Source organism: Vipera berus, assembly GCF_964194415.1.
Source record: "Vipera berus genome assembly, chromosome: Z".
NCBI lineage: Eukaryota > Metazoa > Chordata > Lepidosauria > Squamata > Viperidae > Vipera > Vipera berus.
The window spans coordinates 13,152,714-13,165,471 of record NC_138205.1 but is presented as its reverse complement, the minus strand read 5'-3'; the positions used below and the strand labels follow the sequence as shown (position 1 = coordinate 13,165,471).

At 42.6% G+C, this 12,758-nt stretch overlaps 1 protein-coding gene across 1 annotated transcript in view; it reads left to right on the top strand.

Moving 5' to 3' along the window:
- Positions 1–7,098: 7,098 nt before the first annotated feature.
- LOC308678651 (uncharacterized protein) overlaps positions 7,099–12,758 on the top strand; it is a gene marked incomplete at both ends in the record, with an annotated part of 30,530 nt that continues 24,870 nt past the window's right edge. Inside the window, 2 exons of the mRNA XM_081345880.1 lie at positions 7,099–7,122; positions 10,329–11,264. Coding sequence (XP_081202006.1) covers positions 7,099–7,122; positions 10,329–11,264 — 960 coding nt within the window. The remainder of the gene's footprint in view (positions 7,123–10,328; positions 11,265–12,758) is intronic.

Below are 12,758 nucleotides of genomic sequence, written 5' to 3'. Positions count from 1 at the left end.
TTCTGGTGCTGAGGGGGTAGAAAGGTGGGTCCAGCAAAATTTGTTTTCCGTTCAGTGATGTGTAACTTAGTCAACCTTGGAATCAGCGTTACACCCACACCAATGTAATCCTAATCCTGATTCAAGGAAAAGAAGCATCTAATTAATATATTTGCTATTTTGTCCTTCTTCAAAATAGCCTCCCATAAATATTTAAAATATTTGGATGCTAAATGAAGAAATTACAATAAAATGAGGGATCTTCCTAAAAATCAGTGAATATTGAGAGAAGAGTTCTTACTTATTGGCTAAAAATGATTGGGCACAGAAAGAGGCAGCATCTAGGTACCTGGATCTGGTTTTGTAAATCTTTGAGGCCAGATGCGGTTAGTACTCGGACAGAAGACCACTAGAAAATCACTGGGCTATAAGATAGACTGGGAAAGTGAAAAAAAAATGTTGTCTAGAAAATGATAGGGATGTGTTCATGTAGTTACCAGAAGCTGAGCTTGGAGGTGGGAGTGGAGACCATTGTCATTGGAAGGCATTTCAAGAATTATATAAAACATACTATAGCTGGAAGAGTCAGAAGTATCTCTTTCTGTGTCGACCAACTTTTTAATCTTCAGACCAAGTGGCAGAAAATCAGGAGTCTGGTGGTGCTTTTTTAAATTAGAAAATGTTATTAAAAGGCACGATGCATCTGATGACATCAACTGCAGTTCAAACCCCCCCCCCAACCCCTCTGTTTTTTAATCAGATGTGCTAATTGGGAAAGGTGCTCCTGGTTTTCAATCCTTAACCCAAGTTAATATCCCTTGGTTCTGCTCATTGCATTTTCCACGTGAGCTTTATTCGTTCTGTTCTGTAAATATATTAAAATTAGTATTATCAAGAGATTTGGGAAAGGGTCTGTTTTTGCTTTTGCTCATGTGACTCCATAAAATACATGTGTATGTATAAAAATTAAAAACGCGAATGCATGAAAAATCCGAAACATTGCGGTTTCTTTTACTGTATGCAGCTAGTCCTTGACTTACGACCACAACTGAGCCCAACATTTTTGTTGCTAAGCAAGGCTGTCGTTAAGTGAGTTTTGCCCCATTTTATGACCTTTCTTGCCGCGATTGTTAAGTGAATCACTTTAGTTAAGTGTTACTAACTTAACAGTTGTTAAGTCAATCTGGCAATTGACTTTATTTGCCAGGTGATCCCATGACCCTGATGACAGCAGTAGATTATTAATCAGAAATTTCTAATGACTCTAAAGTTCTGTAGGAGAAGCCACCTGCAAGTCATAAACTCAGACAAGTTAACTATATACCAATAAGAAAAGCAGAAGTTGCTGGCTAACTGAAACCGCATGCAGAGGAAATATAGAAATAACTATAGAAGCCGAGCTGTCTTAACAGAAAATTAGATGGTGATAGATAACATGTGCACATAGGGGCTTCCTGGAACATGGGAGGGTATATATATATCAAAAATACAAGATACAAAAGTTAAAAAAAATAAAATAATTGTGCCCGATGCAATAAATTAATTAAAATCAATATTAAAACCCCAAACCCATCAGACCAGGCCGGCTTGTTTGAATAAATAAGTTTTTAGATCACAGCGGAAGGAGCGAAGGTCGGGAGCCATCCGGAGCTCAACCGGTAAGCGGTTCCAAAGGTCTGGCACGCCCACAGAGAATGCCCTCCCCCTGGGGGCCACCAGTCGACATTCTCTGATCGGAGGCACCCTGAGGAGGCCCTCTCTGTGGGAGCGCACTCGACGAAGGGAAGTTGACGCTGGCAGCAGGTGCTCCCATAGGTAATCCGGACCCATGCCATGTAGGGCTTTATAGGTCATCACCTATAAAGTGATTTTAGGCACTCCGGATTAGTTTATTGGATGATTAGACAAGGGGCGTTGAGAGTGATAGGAGAGAGAGGAATCTGCGTCATGAGTAGGATATAATAATGTATCAAACAGCTCTTTAAGGTATGGCTGGACTACTACGTGTGCTTCAGCTCACCAAGCCTTTGCAAACGCTTCTTTTTAAATAAAACTTTGTTGCTGGAATTCCAAGTGAGTTTGTTTATTTTGGGATCGCGAGCCACGTTCCAAACACTGAGACACTGAGATACGGCAACTGTCATAAATACGGGCCAGTTACCAAGCGTTTGAACACATGGCCGTGGGGACGCTGCAACGGTTTTAAGTGTGAAACATGGTCATAAGTCACTGTTTTCAGTGACGTTGCAACTTCAAATGGGGGTCACTAAACAAAATGGTTGAGAACTCCTACATTTCTCTCTTTTTAAAGCTTAATATCAGGGCTGCGCACACTTTGAAAATGATGCAGATGTACTTTGGAGTTTATCTGAGTGCAGCATTTCTCAATGTATTCTTCAAAGGTCTCTTGCTTGTCTGCGGCTGTGCAATTCAAGGTTGAAAATAAAATAAAGTCTAAATTAAAAGAAGAAGTCCCTAGGAACAGTTGCTATATCCAGAATTGACCAAGAGCAGTTCCTATATCCAGAATGGATTCCAAAGTAATGCGGAGGCATCTGTTACAAATGAAGACTCGAGGAGCTGAATGTGAAAATTAAAAACAAAAAAACACAGAAATAAGCTGAGTTTATTGACAGCTGGGCTGGAATGAACAAAAACATCCCTTAGATGTTAGATCTATGATAGTCCAGCCTACATAAAGGAGCTAAAGTTGGGATGCCCAGTGCTCTCAATTCTTCTCCCACAACAGCAACTCTGGGGGAAAAACTTGAGGAAGGATTAGCCCAAAGTCCTCAGAGAGCTTCTGTGTTTGATGATGGACTCTCCCTGTTCAACAATTTCACCAATGAACCATCTCTCTATACCGCCCCCCCTCCGGTGGTGGAGAGAAATGGACTGACCCAGACACCCAAGAAGTTTCATTGTTGAGGGGGGACTAGAACACGGATCTCTCAACTTCTAGGGCAGCCCCTTCACCACTGAAGCATCTTGTCCCTTAGTCTGATAGAAATGGACTGGCCCAATCACAGGAAGCTTCCATTGTTGGGGGGGATTAGGATATGGATCTCCCCACTTCTAGTCCAGCACTTTTACCAATGAACCATCTTGCCCCTTGGACTGAGAGAAATGGACTGGCCCAATCACAGGAAGCTTCCATTGTTGTTGGGGGACTAGAACTTGGATCTTTGAACCTCTAGGGCAGCACCTTCACCACTGAACCGTCTTGCCCCTTGCTCTGAGAGAAATGAACCCGTCCAGTCGCAGGAAGCTTCCATTGTTGAAGGGGGACTAGAACTTGGATTTGTCCATTTTTTTTGTCTAACACCTTCACCACTGAACCATCTTGCCCCTGAGAGTCTGATAGAAGTGGACTGGCCCAGTCAGAGGAAGCTTCCATTGTTGAGGGGGGAGCAGAACATGGAATTCCTCATTTCTAGTCCAGCACTTTTACCACTGAACCATCTTGTTCTCCTCAGGCTGAGAGAAATGTCTTCAGAAGTAAAGAAATGCAGCCCCATTGTAAACAAAAATAAGGCCTCATCTTAACCCTGGCCCCTCCTTGGCTTATAATGCTCATGGTTTATAAACTGGGAATCATAGTTTACCCAGCCCAGCGCCTCTTAAACAAGGGAGAATTACCCAAATTGAATTAATATATGGTTCTGTTGGGTCAAGAGACCTGGACTAATTACCCATCACAACAAGGAATTTTAAATGGGCTTTAAATTTAATTTCAATTTAAAATGTAAATTTTTTTAAAAAAATCAAATTAAATTTAAATTGCCATCTGTGCTAAAATATATTCAAAAAGATCTCCCAAAATATTCCTATTAAGATTAAAAATGGATGAAATTATCCATTATAATTTGTTGAGATGGTGTAAAAATCATTTAATGATTGTTGTTGTTAGTTGCGAAGTCGTTTCTGACCCATCGCGACCCTATGGACAATGTTCCTCCAGGCCTTCCTGTCCTCTACCATCTTCTGGAGTCCATCTAGGCTCACGCCTACTGCTTCAGTGACTCCATCCAGCCACCAGCCACCTCATTCTCTGTCGTCCCCTTCTTCTATTGCCCTCAATCTTTCCCAGCATTAGGCTCTTCTCCAGTGAGTCCTTCCTTCTCATTAGGTGGCCAAAGTATTTGAGTTTTAGCTTCAGGATCTGGCCTTCTAAAGAGCAGTCAGGGTTGATCTCCTCTAGGACTGACCGGTTTGATCGCCTTGCAGTCCAAGGAACTCGCAGGAGTCTTCTCCAGCACCATAGTTCAAAGGCTTTAATTCTTTGGCGCTCAGCCTTTCTTATGGTCCAGCTTTCACTGCCATACATTGCAACTGGGAAGACCATAGCCTTGACTATACGCACTTTTGTTGACAGGGTGATGTCTCTGCTTTTTAGTGTGCTGTCTAGTTTGTTATGATCCACACAATCAAAGGCTTTAGCATAGTCAATGAAGCAGAAGTAGATGTTTTTCTGGAACTCTCTAGCTTTCTCCATGATCCAGCGTATGTTAGCAATTTGATCTCTAGTTCCTCTGCCTCTTCGAAATCCTGCCTGTACTTCTGGTAGTTCTCGATCCACATACTGCTGGAGTCTAGCTTGTAGAATTTTAAGCATAACTTTACTAGCATGAGAAATGAGTGCAATGGTGCGATAGTTTGAACATTCTTTGGCACTGCCTTTCTTTGGAATTGGAATGTAAACTGATCTTTTCCAATCCTGTGGCCACTGTTGAGTTTTCCAAATTTGCTGGCAAATTGAGTGTAGCACTTTTATTGCACCGTCTTTTAAGATTTTGAATAGCTCAGCTGGAATACTGTCACCTCCACTAGCTTTGTTGTTGCTCAGCTTTTCTAAGGCCCACTTCACTTCACATTCTAGGATGTCTGGCTCGAGGTCAGTGACCACCTCATTGTGATTACCAGGGACATTAAGCTCATTCTTGTATAGTTCTTCTGTGTAATTTTGCCACCTCTTCTTAATCTCTTCTGCCTCTGTTAGGTCCCTGCCATTTTGGTCCTTTATCATGCCCATTTTTGCATGAAACGTTCCTTTCATCTCTCCAATTTTCTTGAAAAGATCTCTGGTCCTCCCTATTTTATTGTTTTCTTCTATTTCTTTGCATTGTTCATTTAAGAAGGCATTCTTATCTCTTCTAGCTATTCTTTGGAATTCTGCATTTAATTGGGCATATCTTTCTTTTTCTCCCTTGCCTTTCGCTTCCCTCCTTTCCTCAGCTATTTGCAAAGCTTCCTCAGACAGCCATTTTGCTTTCTTGCATTTCTTTTTCTTTGGGATGGTTTTGGTTGCTACCTGTTGTACAATGTTGCGAACCTCTGTCCATAGTTCTTCAGGCACTCTGTCTATCAGATCCAATTCCTTAAATCTATTTGTCACCTCAACTGTATATTGAACAGGGATATGATTTAATTCATACCTGACTGGCCTAGCGCTTTTCCCTACTTTCTTTAATTTAAGCCTAAACTTTGCAACAAGAAGCTCATGGTCTGAGCCACAGTCAGCTCTTGGTCTTGTTTTTACTGAGTGTATAGAGCTTCTCCATCTTTGGCTGCAGAGCATATAGTCAATCTGATTTCTGTGTTGACCGTCTGGTGATGTCCATGTGTAAAGCCGTCTCTTGGGTTGTTGGAAAAGAGTGTTTGCTATGACCATCGTATTCTCTTGACAAAATTCTATCAGCCTGTGCCCTGCTTCATTTTCTACTCCAAGGCCAAACTTGCCTGTTATTCCCGTTATCTTTTGGCTTCCTACTTTAGCATTCCAATCCCCCATGATGATAAGGACATCATTTTTGGGTGTTAGTTCTATAAGGTGCTGTAGGGCTTCATAGAACCGGTCAATTTCATCCTCTTCAGCACCGGTGGTTGGGGCATAGACTTGGACTACTGTGATATTGAATGGTTTGCCTTGGATTTGAACTGAGATCATTCTGTCATTTTGAGGATTGTATCCCAGTATTGCTTTTCCTATTTTTTTATTGACTATGAAGGCTACTCCATTTCTTCTGAGGGATTCTTGCCCGCAGTAGTATACCTGATGGTCATCTGAATTAAATTCACCCATTCCTGTCCATTTTAGTTCACTGATACCTAAGATGTCGATGTTTAGTCTTGTCATCTCTTGTTTGACCACGTCCAGCTTTCCTTGATTCATGGATCTTACATTCCAGGTTCCTATGGAGAAAAAAATCTTTACAGCATCGGACTTTCCTTTCACCACCAGACATATCCACAGCTGAGCGTCCTTTCGGCTTTGGCCCAGTCGCTTCATTCTTTCTGGCGCTACTAGTACTAGCCCTCTGCTCTTCCCCAGTAGCATATTGGACGCCTTCCAACCTGAGGGGCTCATCTTCCAGCGTCATATCGTTTTGCCTTTTGGTACTGTCCATAGGGTTTTCATGGCAAAGATACTGGAGTGGGTTGCCATTTCCTTCTCCAGTGGATCACGTTTTGTCAGAACTCTCTGCTATGACCTGTCCGTCTTGGGTGGCCCTGCACGGCATAGCTCATAGCTTCATTGAATTACGCAAGCCCCTTCGCCACGACAAGGCAGTAATCCATGAAGGGGCATTTAGTGATATTGTTTTTAATAATACAGGGAGTCCTCAAGTTATGACCATTCGTTTAGCAACTGTTGGAAAGTATGACCATACTGAAGCAACTTTCGACCAGGCCTCAAAAGAGTTTGATAAGACTTTTTGATAAGTGGTTTTGGGTAATGAAGGATAAAGTTTGGGAAGCCCTGGCTTAGTTCACGGTAAGAGCCAGTTAATTGTACATTCAATGGTGCCTCATTAAAGATTTCCTTTGCTTTCTCCTACTGTATGTTGCAGCAATCTGCCACATGAGGAATAGCAGCACCATGGAGAATATCATCCTGACCTTGGGACCTTCCGTTGCTCTGTTGATATTTGTGCTAGAAAAGACAAAATTGTTGCAAAATCCTTAGAGCTTCCAATTCCCCAGCCCCCAGTAATTCCCACTGCATTGCAGACTTCACAGAGGAAATTGGGCTGGTGATAAAAAAGATGAGTCTCCCTCTTGTGTGTTTTCAGAGCACATGGGAAAAAAAACACCCTCCTGGCTTTTGGGGTTAAGAAGATGGACAAACAGCAGCTGTCGACAGTGAGTACTGAGAGATACTAATTTTATGTATTGTGAGGGCCAGGTCTGAAGGAGAAGGAGGAAGAAAGGAAATGGGACAGCTAGGATTTAGCCCACTAAAAGGTAAAGGTAAAGGTTCCCCCGCACATGCGTGCTAGTCGTTTCTGACTCTAGGGGCCGGTGCTCATCTCCGTTTCAAAGCTGAAGAGCCAGCGCTTGTCCGAGGACCATCTCTGTGGTCATGTGGCCGGCATGACTAGACGCCAAAGGCGCATGGAACGCTGTTACCTTTCCACCGGAGTGGTCCCTGTTTTTCTACTTGCATTTTTTTACGTGCTTTCGAACTGCTAGGTTGGCAAAAGCTGGGACAAGTAACAGGCGCTCACTCTGTTACGCGGCACTCGGGATTCGACTCGCCAAACTCGCATCCCACCAGGTTCAAGGTTGACTCAACCTTCCATCCTTCCGAGGTAGGTAAAATGAGGACCCAGATTGTTGGGGGCAATAAGCTGACTTTGTAAAAATGCCGCTTGGGGCCCCCCGAAAGCCCTAATAAGCAGGAATATACATAGAATGAAGGCTATTGCTAAGCACATTGTGCTTTAGATTGTAAGCCGCCCTGAGTCTTCAGAGAAGGGCGGGATATAAATGGGATTTAAAAAAACAACTGCCGATCTTCTGATCGACAAGCTCAGCGTCCTAACCCACTGAGCCACCGCGTCCCTTGATTTAACCCACTAGGACCAGCCAAACACAACAGGAATACCTGGAACAGAAGAGGTTCAAGGAAGGATCTGAAAAAGAAGCTCGGAGGCCCAGACATCTCCATCAGAATCCAAAATAGAAGAGTAACACTGAAATTGGCCAATGTCTAGATAGCAGAGGCTTTTGTTTTTGCAGTGATTAACTGGAGACCTTTGAGAAGCTCTTCAAGCAAGACAAGAGCACTATAGCTCTATTCTCATCTGCCCTCAGCAACTGCAAAATGTAACAGAGCACACTCATGCTTAGTAGCTGTGAGAGTTTTCTCCTCCAATGTAGAATAGAATAGTATAGAATAACAGAGTCAGAAGGGGCCTTGGAGGTCTTCTAGTCCAACCTCCTGCTCAGGCAGGAAACCCTACACCATTTCAGACAAATGGTTGTCCAGTCTCTTCTTAAAAACTTACAGTGTTGGAGCATTCACAGCTTCTGGAGGCAGGTTGTTCCACTGGTTAATTGTTCTAACTGTCAGGAAGTTTCTCCTTAGTTCTAGGTTGATTCTCTCCTTGATTAGTTTCCATGCGTTGCTTCTTGTCCTGCCCTCAGTTGCTTTGGAGAATAGCTTCTTTGTGACAACCCCTGAGATACTGGAACACTGCTATCATGTCCCCATTAGTCCTTCTTTTTATTAAACTAGACTTACCCAATTCCAGCAAGCGTTCCTTATATGTTTTAGCCTCCAGTCCCCTAATCATCTTTGTTGCTCTTCTCAGCAGTCTTTCTAGTGTCTCAACATCTTTTTTACATCGTGGTGGTGTAAAATGTATTTGCCAAATACGCTTTGCGAGTCCCCCAACTTGATGGCTATCGTATGGCACTAAAGTCCTTCTACCTTTCCAGATACTAGGTAAAAGGTAAAGGTTCCCCCGCACATGCGTGCTAGTCGTTTCCGACTCTAGGGGCCAGTGCTCATCTCCGTTTCATAGCCGAAGAGCCAGCGTTTGTCCGAGGACATCTCCGTGGTCATGTGGCCGGCATGACTAGACGCCAAAGGCGCACGGAACGCTGTTACCTTCCCACCGTAGTGGTCCCTATTTTTCTACTTGCATTTTGACGTGCTTTCGAACTGCTAGGTGGGCAGAAGCTGGGACGAGTAACAGGCGCTCACTCTGTTACGCGGCACTCGGGATTCGACCCGCCAAACTGCCGACCTTCTGATTGACAAGCTCAGCCTCCTAACCCACTGAGCCACCGTGTCCCTTTTCCAGATACTACATTCTTTTTTTTTAATGTAGATGAATTACTCATTCATTATATTTTGCAGCTTCCACATACCATGTATAATTTTATATGTATATACCATGCATTTCCTTATATGGTCTTTCTGACTCAGTCTCAAAGGATGTCTGAAAAGCGTTTTTTCCCCCCAAAGCTTTAATGCTGCCTTGTTAGAAAATTCATTTAGGTTCCCCACCCCTACCCAAATCTTTCTGCAAAAGTGTCTTCAAGAATGTTTCCTCACCTTCTCCCAACCCACAGACAGGTGAGTTCAGGAATAAGATGCCAGGATAGATGAAAACAACTTGTTCAGACTGAAATAAATATTTCACAATGGATCGAAGGTTACAGGTTTCTCCAATGTTTGGAGGGAAAAAAAATAATTGGATTTAATAGAAATGGATAATACTATGATTGCTACATCTGCAAACAAACAGATGATGAATATAATAATATATAGTCAAAATGGCTAGCTTGAGGCTAAATGTGTAAATTAAGATTCATCTTAAATAAAGCAAGCAAATGAACTTCATTTTTTTTAACTAAGTGATGTACTGCTCCCAAATGAAAATTTGAATGATTTTGCAACAAACTGACCTAAAACCCTTATCAGAACAGGATGGGATTTAATGGACCAAGATGTAGAGAAATCAGTGATTGCCATCTGAATTATGATGTTGTGTAAAGCTCCGGGGCTATCTGATGGTTTTAATACATTTATACATTTTTTTTATACATTTAACAAAAACTTCCCTTATTTCCATCAGAATAAACATATCAAAATGAAAGTTGTTATTTTCCTAAGACACAGAAAGAATTAATGAGTTCACTGCCCACTTCTCATGAAAACCCCCGTGAAGTGGAGTCTTTCCAATTTAACTTTAAAATGTAATTTCTTTTGTTTTTGGTCTCTTACTGCAAATAGTTTTAAAGCCATTGATATGGAAACCTATAGGGCAAGATGGATTTTGTTCCTGAAAGAAGAATTGTAGACCCAAGTAAAGACTATTGTACTCATATGAGCTAATTACTCTGTCCTGCACGAGTGAAAGTTTAATGTTTTAAACATTTTGCATTTATTCTACTTTCTGCTTTCTAATATCTACGTAATATTGTCAACTATAGGTATTGGCAACATCTGGCAGTGTTCCATTCTTGGAACAGAAATACAGCATGGCTTTCTGTTGGAAGCCTCCTACTTTTTCTACATATTTTTCTACATGTTTTTCCCTTTAAATCTTTTACAGGGAGAATGCTACCCTTTGAGCAAGGGACCAGAGAACAGGACCCAAGTGACAGAATTTATTTTAATGGGACTTTCGGACCTCCCAGCCGTCCGGTTCTCCCTGTTTGTCATCATTTTGCTTATCTATTTAGTCACGCTATTGGGCAATGGCGCCATCCTCCTTGCCATAGGAGCTAATTCTCAACTGCACAACCCCATGTATTTCTTTCTCAGTAATCTTTCCTTGCTGGACATCTTCTGCCCTACAGCTACAGTGCCCAAGATGCTGGAGAACCTTTTGACAGAATGCAGTTCCATCTCCTTCGCTGGCTGTGTGCTACAACTCTACTTCTTAGTGGCCCTGGCAGGGACGGAGGTCTTCCTCTTGGCCGTCATGGCCTATGACCGCTATGTGGCCATATGCAACCCTTTGAGATACACTGTCATCATGAACAAAAAGCTGTGCCTTCAGATGACTGCTGGAACATGGGTCACCGGCTTCCTCAATTCATTGCTGCATACAACTTTGACTTTCATTCTACCTTACTGCGACTCCAATAGAATTAACCAATTCTATTGTGACATCCCACCAGTCTTGGCCATATCTTGTGCTTCCACCTATGTGGCTGAGATGGTTGTCCTCATTGTTGGTGGCATATTTGGTGTGGGGGCTTTTATAATCACCTTGATTTCCTACACTCACATCATTGCCACCATTCTGAGGATCCGTTCTGCCGAGGGAAAACGGAAGGCCTTTTCTACCTGCGCCTCCCACTTAATAGTGGTCTGTCTTTTCTATGGAACCACCATATTCACCTACATAAGACCTTCCTCCAGTTACCATCCAGACCAGGATAGGCTAGTGAGCATGCTCTATGGGATGATTACTCCCATGCTAAATCCCTTGATTTATAGCCTTAGAAACAAAGAAGTGAAAAAGGCCCTTGAGCGCCTAATAGTACGTCAATTCCATTAACATCAGAAGAATTTAATGAGACTGTCAGAAAAGATATTTTGTACTCCCTTGCGTCAGGGTAGAGTCGGGACAACTGAATGGAGCTGAGAATTTACTGGCTGGATGCCCTTCGTGATGCCTACAGGAAGCTAATAGCAGATATTTTCTCTTTGTACCCAGAAAGAGAAATATCTGCCGCTACCAAAGATTGAACTCACAGTCTCCTGATTGTGAGGTGAGAGTTCCACCTCTAGGCCATCACACTGCTTAGAAGAATACCACGATTAATGGTATCAAAAGCCTCTGAGAAGCCAAATTGGGCAAGAAGTATACCACGATTAATGGTATCAAAAGCCTCTGAGAAGCCAAATTGGGCAAGGATGGATGCACAACCCTTATCTTGCCATCACCAGAAATTTGGGGGTGATCCAGATTTCTGTACCTAAAGGCTTAGACAGAACATCCCTGCGAGGGGAGATCCAAAATTCTGCATATAGTGACATTCTTGTAGTTGTGACACCAGAGTTGCAATTTTCCCAGTGTATTTAATGGGTTTTTCAGTGAAGAAATGAGATAAATGTCTGGCTTTGGACTCTAACAAGAGAGGAAAGGGGTGAAATATTTCAATTCTGTACAATGAAACATCAATATTATATAAATATATTTGCTTTAATCTTGGTGCTTTTAATAATGTTGATACATTAGGAAAATTCATACTGAATTAATTGCTCAGTTCTATATGTACTGTCCCAGTTGCACTGTATGGCAGTGAAATTTGGACCATAAAAAAGGCCGAGCACCAAAGAATTGAGGCCTTTGAACTGTGGTGCTGTAGAAGACTCCTGCGAGTCCCTTGGACGGCAAGGCAATCAAACCGGCCAGTCCTAGAGGAGATCAACCCTGACTGTTCTTTAGAAGGCCAGATCCTGAAGCTAAAACTCAAATACTTTGGCCACCTAATGAGAAGGAAGGACTCGCTGGAGAACAGCCTAATGCTGGGAAAGGTTGAGGGCAAGAGAAGAAGGGGACGACAGAGAATGAGGTGGCTGGATGGAGTCACTGAAGCAGTAGGCGTGAGCTTAAATGGACTCCAGAAGATGGTAGAGGACAGGAAGGCCTGGAGGAATGTTGTCCATAGGGTTGCGATGGGTCGGACACGACTTCGCAGCTAACAACAACAATATGCACTGTAAAAGAAAACAAAATATTGGTTGATAGTACTTTATCTTCATTTGCCTGGAGTGTAGTGAAAAGCAGACTGTGAGGTCCCAAAGAAATGTATCCTCAGTTATTTCAGCTTTGTAGCTTTCTTTGTTGCCTGTCATTCTATTGGGAGGGGGCGAGCCTTTAGGGATGCTTTGCACTGTGCTTTGTTGTCTTGTTGCCCTTCCCCTGGGGGATGGAATATCTCGCCTTTATCTGAAAAACAGTTTGTGCTTGAAGCCAGAAGAAATCGAAAGTGAGAGAGACCTTGAAGAGCTCGCCAAAAAGACCAGT